The sequence below is a fragment of the Aedes albopictus genome, chromosome 1, assembly GCF_035046485.1.
Source record: "Aedes albopictus strain Foshan chromosome 1, AalbF5, whole genome shotgun sequence".
In the NCBI taxonomy this organism is placed as follows: domain Eukaryota; kingdom Metazoa; phylum Arthropoda; class Insecta; order Diptera; family Culicidae; genus Aedes; species Aedes albopictus.
This window is the reverse complement of record NC_085136.1, coordinates 61,936,526-61,946,266: the sequence shown is the minus strand read 5'-3', so window position 1 is coordinate 61,946,266 and position 9,741 is coordinate 61,936,526. Positions and strand designations below refer to the sequence as shown.

At 42.8% G+C, this 9,741-nt stretch overlaps 1 protein-coding gene across 4 annotated transcripts in view; it reads right to left on the bottom strand.

The window, feature by feature from the left end:
- Positions 1–1,494: 1,494 nt before the first annotated feature.
- The window catches only part of LOC109401866 (titin-like), a 206,581-nt gene continuing 198,334 nt past the window's right edge, over positions 1,495–9,741 (bottom strand). For 3 of the 4 annotated variants that reach the window (XM_029855016.2, XM_029855015.2, XM_062844646.1), the window contains 2 exons: positions 4,063–4,208; positions 1,495–2,723 (listed from right to left, as the gene is read on the bottom strand). In XM_029855016.2, coding sequence (XP_029710876.2) covers positions 2,633–2,723; positions 4,063–4,208 — 237 coding nt within the window. In that variant the 3' untranslated portion in view covers positions 1,495–2,632. The remainder of the gene's footprint in view (positions 2,724–4,062; positions 4,209–9,741) is intronic. The other variant, XM_019674463.3, reaches the window with a different exon arrangement.

The window sequence follows — 9,741 nt, the reverse complement described above, 5'->3', positions numbered from 1 at the left end:
CTGCATTTTTTGGGATTTCTCCAGGAATTCGAACCGTGGTTTGTCCTGATATTTGTTCCAGAATTCCTCTAAGAGTTTCTTCTGTGATTTCTCAGGAAACTCCATCTGAGATTCTTCTTGGGGTTCACTCGAAAATTCTCTTTGGGATTCTTCCAGGAGTTTCGTTTGAGCTTACTTAAAAGGTTCCATCTGGGATTCCTCCAGAAACTCTTTGCAAGATACCTTCTGAGATTCGTTCTGGGACGTCAAGAGATTCCTGTCGAAAATCTTTCAGAAATTCATAGTCTCCTATTAGTTTATTTTAAAATGTCTTTAGAAGTAAAAAGAAAATCGTGTTAAGTACTGTTCCTTTGAATTCCACTTAGAATTTTCAAAGGATGCAAATTACGGATGCAGATACGTATTTCGACCTCAACTGTAACGTCGTCTTCAGTGTCTTGTACTTGACTTGACTCGATCATCATCATGTCTTTAGAAGTTTTTTTGTTACTTCCAGGAGGAATTCCTGGAGAAATGGGATCTCGGAAGGAACTATACGAAAAAAACTAGAAGCAACTCCGGGGGAAATCTCCTGCAAAACTGCTGCAGGAATTCCTTAAGAAATTGTTTGAAGAATTCTCTAGGTACTTCTTCAGGAACTTAATGAGGATATCCTAGAATAATTCGATAATTCAGTAAAAAAAATCCGGAGGAATTTCCTAAAATATTCCTGGAAGAATCCCCTTATAAACTACCGGAGGTTTTCCACTAGGAAGATCTAGAAGAACTCCAGAATAAAGTTCCGGAGGAATTACTCCTGACGGAATTCAGAAAAGAGCCTATAGATAAATGCTGGAGTAAGCTCCTGGAATAAAAAAAAAACCCTGGAATCAGTTTCTGGACGGATTGGGGAACGAGTTCCCGAAGAAATCTCGGATAGAACTTCTCTAGGGATCCCGGAAGAAGTTCTTGGAGGAATCTCGGAAGGAGTACCGGGGGAAATTCGAAGGAATATCAATGAAATTCTGGAAGAAATTCATAGGGAAATCCAGGAAGAAGTTGCTTCAGAAATCAAGGAAGTAGTCCATGAAAGAATTCTGGAAGAAGCTCTCGGAAAAATCCTGATCGGAGTTCATTGCACATGGCCGGCACTGGCGCAGTCTTGTGTGGTGCGCCATCGACAGTTGTCTAAAACCTCCGCATGTCATTTTGATTTTTGCCTTCCTACGCTGCACGATGCCTTAAATTCCATTGTGTATGCAATGCTATTTCAAGGAGTGGAAATTGAGGGACGGCTGTCATCATGTTTCAATATTGTCAATTTTACGGATTTTTATTGATTTGTGGTTTATTCACCATTTTCTCATTCTTCTCTCAAATATAATACATATACAATCGGTTGCATCCCATGCCAAAGAAAAAAAAAAGTTTACAAATGTTGGTTTTTTCTTGTTTCATTCATCGTGGGATGATTTTTTTTCGAAGTTTTGTTTTCTCTTTTTCCATATCTCTCAGCCTATCAGCCGGGTCTTCCATCCTAACTAAACATCAAAGATTGCACCGCAATTCTCGCATCATGTAACAACAACACGTACAAAAAGAGGGGGTTTTGTTTCAATTTAATGTTTTCCTATACAAGTGTATAAATAATCAGCCTAAGCCTACAAAGGAGAGAGCACGATAAAGAGAGTCCGTCGTCGATTGTTTTGATTTTATACTATTTTCCTGTATACATCGATAGATTTCCGCCAATTTTCATCGGGTAACACAAAAAGGGGTGTGACACTAGCTTGTTTTCGTTTCGTTGTTACCAAGTGGTACAGAAGAAAAAAAAAAACACTGCGCCGCCATATTTTTCTTTTCTTCGGGGAACAAAAATCAAAACCAAAAATCAAAGTAGGCGCATACTACCTTACTAGCGCGCGTGTAGTGGGTGTCTGTTACTGTTGTTGGTTGTATCAGTAGTAGTATGGTCGGCGATAGCCGCAATAATGTCGGCTTGCTGCCATCGCAGCTTGTCGTATCGGGTGGTACGTGATTTCTGGGGTCCTTTTGCGTGTTTTTGTGCGTGTCCGCGTTTTTATCGTGTTGGATAAAAAGTTTTATTAAGTTTACGATAGTTGTTGGTTGTTGTACGGCAACGGTTGGACGGTTTACATACATTTAAAGGGTTATGGTTCCAGTCATGCGTCAGTCACTTGAGATGGTTTTGATGGTCACGTTTGTTACAAAGTTTACCGGAGAAAATGAGTGAAATTTTATAAAATTAAAAAAGTATTCGCTTTTTCTTGAGTATTGTAAAAAAAAATATCGAAAGTTGTTAAAAAACACCATAAAAACTGTCAAAAATGTGGTGTCACAAAGTCAGCGGTTGCTACGTTCTTTGTCGTTCAGTGCTGTACATCGTAAACTTGCCGTCAGTTCAAGTCATTTCATTAAATGAAATAGCAAGCGGTAGTAAAATTAAAGTTTATTTCTCAAAAGAATATACTTAATATGACATTTTATTCTTTTTTTATGTACAATGTATGTTTGCCACTCAAAACAATAAATACGGCTTGGCTTCGCACATCACAACAGTACAGAACAGTACAACTCCACTTTTCTGAATTGACGTTTCGTGGTAGGAAAAAAAAATCATTTTCAGGGTTCACTAAAATACATTATACGTTACTTTAATATCACCACATTGAGGACAAAAGTATAGCTTCTTCTCTTTCTTCGCTTTCTTCTTCCGCAATTTCCTGCATTGCGGCGTCGAAGTTCGGACGAATTCAATTCGTGTGTGGGTGGGAGGTGTAGTGGTGTGCGTGTGGTGGTTTGTGTGTCAAAACATAGTAAACATCAAAGGAGGCATTTGGCGTTTGAAGGAAAAATAGTTACATTTTAGCGTTTTGTGTACATTTTTTTTTGACGAGTTTGTGTGTGTACAGGGCATGGAAAAGAATAAAGAATGAAGAAGAAAAGAAAAGTATTATTATCGCTTATAGTAAATCGTTTAGAGGAGGGCAATCTAAATCAAATCGTAAACAATTCTAAAAACAAACTGGCATTGTTTGTTTGTTAGTTGGACACGAGGGGAGGGACAAATCAGAAATGGAAAATAAAAACGTCACCAAACGTGAGGGGAGCGCAGATGGACGGCTTGATTTTGGCTTTTGATTTTTTTTATGTTGGCAACACGGTGAGCGGCTAGAGCGAATGGATATGTGGTGGAATAATTGTACAATGCTTACATGACAGTGTGCAGCACTGGGAACACAAAACTAAAACAGGCTAGCAACCAATAGTGGGTTTGGCAGCGGTTTTTGAACAGCTCTAGAGAAATGTACAGTGGCCTAACTACAGAAAGAGGAAAAAAGTGTGTCAAAAAGATCATTCAAACTCAATCGAAAAAAGAGTGAGTCTCCGAGAGGAGGTAGCGGTCTATCATACATGGTAGCGAAGCGAGAACCAAAGTAGGCGCTTTGGCCACTTCAAATCTTGCTTTTCACTGCGGGGGGTTTGCACTGCGTTTTCACAACATTCGTTTGTCAGCCATTTTTTTTTAAACTACTTCTGCTTGGTTTCTCTTCCAAAAAAATACGTTATACAAATCTAACTCGTATGGGGTTTGCTTTGTGATGTGGCGCGAATGTTTTACTAACTTGCAGTTAGTGGACAAAAGTTAGGCGATTTTTCGTTCCGCATTCGGATCAACAACAAAATGGCGGATGATTGCGCGCGGTGAGGGGTGATTCGTACTTCTACAATTACAATTAAAAAACATGTATCCGTCACAGATTGCTTCGATGTGTTTTTTTTGTTTGTTTTGTATGCTGAGTGAGTATGTGTGTGCGATTGTTTGTTTTGCGTTTTCTCTTTTATCTCTGATTGGTTTCCGAATCGGATGTGTGCGTGTGAGCGAGAGAGCGCGCGAATCGGTTTCAAAGTAGTTGCTAGTAAGTGTACTCATACATATTAAAATCCAAAATGGTAATAGTAGTATCTGAGTAGTAGTTATCTGAGTCATTAAACGGTAACACAAATTGGTAATCGCAACTGATGTGTATGTGTGTGGTAAACAATGGAGGCAATATTCACGTTAGGGTGTTGTTCGGGTTGGTATAGGTGAAGCCCTCGAACTGGCCCTGATTCATCGAGGCTAGAATGTTGCGGTCGATCGGCGTGAGGCGCGCCCGCTCCCGAGTGAACTGCTTGTCGAAATACTGCGTGTCCAGAGGATGTCGCTGGAAGAGAAGGAAGAAGATGATACGTTTGTGGGATTAGTGTACTCGGACTACAGGGGAGTGCCCTTGAATGAACCAAATGCCAAAACCACTTTTTCTTTACATAGAGCTTCTTCTAGAAGACAAAGTGGATTTGACGTTTGGTTCATCCTAGGGGAACCACTTCCCCCAACCTATGTAGGGTTCTTCAATAAATGGTATATGAAAGTGGTTCACTTAGGATGAATGAGGATGAACTAACGGAATTAGGGTGAACTAACGGTTAAGAAAAAGTAGATTTAATATGGAAAATAATTTGTTCATAACGAGTTCATTTTTTTACGCCGATGCTCATTTTTCTTATCGTAAGTTCATCCTCATTCATGATATATCGGTGAACTACAAAACATATTCAAGGTCATATTCAAATGTCAAATTCTTGAAATATCCTATCCACACGCTTGAAACATTCCACTCAACGATGTCCGCAGATCTCTGTTTTCTCTGCTATCTTTAATGAACTCTTGCTCCGGTTTATTGACATCAGTGTTGTCAATGAACTTATCCACGATGACGTCACACGCCAACTGACAGCATGCTGTGAAACGGTAACTGCGGGCCGTGTTTACTAAAATCACTGCTCACATCTTGCATCCGGCGAGATCCGGTGAACATCCAGTGAACTTTCGGTCGCTGGATGTTCATGAATATGTCATTTTTTGTAAACAGTGCCCGCAGTTACAGATGAAAAGAAGAATCAATCCAGAGGAAAAAGAAGACCGTGGATAAGTCCATAGTCTATTTACATTTTGCACGATGATGTCACGAATGAACGCTAGGTTCACTCACGTTCGTCCTGTCCTCTTCTCTGCCACACGTCTTTTGACAGTTTCCGATGGTTTGTTTTGATTCCCGTTCATTGCCGTTCTCTTCTCTATTGGGGAGAAAATTTCTATGCAAAACTCTAAGCTGACAGCAGTGTTACCAGTGAAATCTCTCGTGAATCCAACTAGAGTGAACATAGACTTGAGAAAGTGGTTTATCTAGAATGAATGAATGTGAACCAACTGCCATGGAAAAGTAGATTTTATATGGAAAATTTACTTTTTCCCAACGATAAGTTCATTCATATTCATCCTGTTCCTCCATCCTATGGACCTTGGCGAGTTCACTACTTTGTCGTTTTAGCGGTGTCGTGTTTGGAGGCCGTGCACAAATGACGTCACGCTTTAAAGGGGGAGGGGGGGGGGGGTGGTTCGCAGAACGTAACGATTGATGTTCCATACAAAAAGTGTGACATAGGGGAGAGGGGGGTTGGAAAAGGTCGATTTTTGCGTGACATAATTTGTGTATTACCCTTGCAGAAAATTAACTCGTTTCCATGGCCATCTAAAAAACACAGCTCCACTCAAAAGTCATATGAGTGAACACGTGCATTGATGCATCAGAGTAGCAATGAGGGTAATGGAGGAATCAACTGAACACTCAATTTACTCTTACTTTTGCGACAACTTAATAAAAAAAAAACAATACTTTAAACCCATTTCTTTTATGCAGGTTTTTTTACTGGCCAGGAAGAAGAAGTTTCAGGGTCGTTCCAGGGGGCTTAGGGGATTCTATGGTGATTTCAGGGGTTTCCAATGGGATTTCCAGGGAGTTCCAGCGGCGTCCTAGGAGGTGTCATGGGGTTTCCATGGGCGTTCCAAGGGAATCTCTGCGGTCCATTGGCGCTTCATGTGGACTCTGATAGTTTTATGTGGTTTCCAGGGACATTCTAGGGTGTTCCATAGAGTTAGAGGGGCGTTCTAGGAAATCTGGGATGTTTCAGAAGCGATTTCAGGGGATATCATTGGCTATCAGAGGTTTCAATAGGTTCCCATGGGCGTTTCAGAAGGTCTCAGAGGAGTTTCATATAGTTCCCTGGGGTGTTCTAGGGGATCTCAGGACGTTCCAGGTTTCCGGGTGGCCCCAGAGTGTCTCAAGAGGTTCCCGTGGGCGTTTCAGGGTGTTTCAGGAGAATTGCTGAAAACCTCATAGGATTTTGGGGACGTTTGAAGGGTGTTTCATGGGCTTTAAAGGGGTTTCCAGGGGTATCCCAGGGGTTTCAGGCGCGTTCCAGGGGGATCCAGAAGTGTTTTAGGAGACCTCAGGAGACTTCAGGGGGTTTTATAAGCGTTTCGGACGTACTCTGGGGGTTTTATGGGGTTTCCAGGAGTATCCCATGGGTAACCCAGGGAATCTCGGGGATTTGCAAGAACATACCAGCCAATTTTAGGGGCGTTCAAAATGATCTGGGGGCAAAGACAAACTGTACTGTTTTCTTCTATGTACAAGTGTCATTTACTCAGTAAGCAACATAGCCTACTACAGAAAAAATGGAGAAAATGCAAGTCGCAACGTAAGTTGAAAAAAAGGTGAACTCTGATCTGTCAAATTTAGGGACCTGGGGACCAGATGAAGTACTAGATCTGGTGGCTGGTTTGAACCCGAGTGCGACGTCTTAATTTAGTCTTTGCGGGGGGGTTTTCAAGGGCGTTTCAGGGCCGTTTCAAAAGGTTTCAGTAGGTTCCCATGGTATTTTCAGGAGGTGTCAGTGGGTTTTAGGGGCTTCCAGAGGTGTTCCCAAGGGGGGCTGAGGGGGCTGCAGGGACGTTTCAAATTTCAAAGGCATTCTATGGGATCTAAGGGGGTTTTAAGGGGCGTTCCAGGGGGATCATGGGCTCTCGGGCGTTTCAGAAGGTTCCCATGGGAATTTTAGAAGGTCTAACTGGGTTTTAGGGGAGTTATAGGGGGTTTCTAGGAGCATTTCAGGGGGTCAAGGAGGGTTCAGTCACAGTTGTAAAGGTGTTACTATTTAGCATGACCATGCTGAGCTTTTTGTAATAAAAATTTCCTTGACTTCCTTGTATCTTAGAGTATCTAATCTAAGAAGTTGGCTTTGTTCCAGTTTAGACGTTACGCCATGAAAAAGAAGAAGAGTTGTTCAGGACGTTCTAGAGACATTGACTGGGTTTCAAAGGGTTTGCAGGGCATCTCAGGGGTGTTCAAAGATTTTCGAGAGCGCTCCAGGTGGTTTCAAGGGCTCTCAGAGCTATTTAGGAGGCTCCCAGAGGCGTTTAGGGTGGTTGTCAGAGGTGTGTCCGGAGACCTAAGGGAATTTCGAGAGATTTCAGGGGCTTTCAAATGATGCTTCGGGGAGTTTCAGGGATGGTTCATGGGTTTTCAAAGGATTAAACGCCCCTAAGGAGAATTTCGGGTGGTTCTAAAACATCACAAGGGGTTTTAGGGGCGCCCATGCGTATCAGAAGTGTTTTGAGAGGTCTCAAGAGGCTCTCAGGGAATTGTAGGACTGCTTAAGGGCAAGGTATTTGGGGAGTAGATAGCTCATATTTACTCGAACACAAATCCAGAGAACCATTAAACGGATCTGGCAGAAAATGTAACTCAACGTTTACTGTGTGGAAGCAAGGATCAAGTTACATTTTTAACCAGATAAGTTTGACGGTGTTCTAGATCTGTGCTCGAGAAAACCTTGTCCTTAAGAGGGACAACATAGAACGCCTCTGAAACGTCTCTTTCAGTCCAAGCAAACTTTTGAAAAAAAAATAACCCTCTTAAGACCCTCTACTGCTCGGTCTTAAGAGGGTTATTTTTTTTTCAAAAGTTTGCTTGGACTGAAAGAGACGTTTCAGAGGCGTTCTATGTTGTCCCTCTTAAGGACAAGGTTTTCTCGAGCACAGATCTAGAACACCGTCAAACTTATCTGGTTAAAAATGTAACTTGATCCTTGCTTCCACACAGTAAACGTTGAGTTACATTTTCTGCCAGATCCGTTTAATGGTTCTCTGGATTTGTGTTCGAGTAAATATGAGCTATCTACTCCCCAAATACCTTGCCCTTAAGCAGTCCTACAATTCCCTGAGAGCCTCTTGAGACCTCTCAAAACACTTCTGATACGCATGGGCGCCCCTAAAACCCCTTGTGATGTTTTAGAACCACCCGAAATTCTCCTTAGGGGCGTTTAATCCTTTGAAAACCCATGAACCATCCCTGAAACTCCCCGAAGCATCATTTGAAAGCCCCTGAAATCTCTCGAAATTCCCTTAGGTCTCCGGACACACCTCTGACAACCACCCTAAACGCCTCTGGGAGCCTCCTAAATAGCTCTGAGAGCCCTTGAAACCACCTGGAGCGCTCTCGAAAATCTTTGAACACCCCTGAGATGCCCTGCAAACCCTTTGAAACCCAGTCAATGTCTCTAGAACGTCCTGAACAACTCTTCTTCTTTTTCATGGCGTAACGTCTAAACTGGAACAAAGCCAACTTCTTAGATTAGATACTCTAAGATACAAGGAAGTCAAGGAAATTTTTATTACAAAAAGCTCAGCATGGTCATGCTAAATAGTAACACCTTTACAACTGTGACTGAACCCTCCTTGACCCCCTGAAATGCTCCTAGAAACCCCCTATAACTCCCCTAAAACCCAGTTAGACCTTCTAAAATTCCCATGGGAACCTTCTGAAACGCCCGAGAGCCCATGATCCCCCTGGAACGCCCCTTAAAACCCCCTTAGATCCCATAGAATGCCTTTGAAATTTGAAACGTCCCTGCAGCCCCCTCAGCCCCCCTTGGGAACACCTCTGGAAGCCCCTAAAACCCACTGACACCTCCTGAAAATACCATGGGAACCTACTGAAACCTTTTGAAACGGCCCTGAAACGCCCTTGAAAACCCCCCCGCAAAGACTAAATTAAGACGTCGCACTCGGGTTCAAACCAGCCACCAGATCTAGTACTTCATCTGGTCCCCAGGTCCCTAAATTTGACAGATCAGAGTTCACCTTTTTTTCAACTTACGTTGCGACTTGCATTTTCTCCATTTTTTCTGTAGTAGGCTATGTTGCTTACTGAGTAAATGACACTTGTACATAGAAGAAAACAGTACAGTTTGTCTTTGCCCCCAGATCATTTTGAACGCCCCTAAAATTGGCTGGTATGTTCTTGCAAATCCCCGAGATTCCCTGGGTTACCCATGGGATACTCCTGGAAACCCCATAAAACCCCCAGAGTACGTCCGAAACGCTTATAAAACCCCCTGAAGTCTCCTGAGGTCTCCTAAAACACTTCTGGATCCCCCTGGAACGCGCCTGAAACCCCTGGGATACCCCTGGAAACCCCTTTAAAGCCCATGAAACACCCTTCAAACGTCCCCAAAATCCTATGAGGTTTTCAGCAATTCTCCTGAAACACCCTGAAACGCCCACGGGAACCTCTTGAGACACTCTGGGGCCACCCGGAAACCTGGAACGTCCTGAGATCCCCTAGAACACCCCAGGGAACTATATGAAACTCCTCTGAGACCTTCTGAAACGCCCATGGGAACCTATTGAAACCTCTGATAGCCAATGATATCCCCTGAAATCGCTTCTGAAACATCCCAGATTTCCTAGAACGCCCCTCTAACTCTATGGAACACCCTAGAATGTCCCTGGAAACCACATAAAACTATCAGAGTCCACATGAAGCGCCAATGGACCGCAGAGATTCCCTTGGA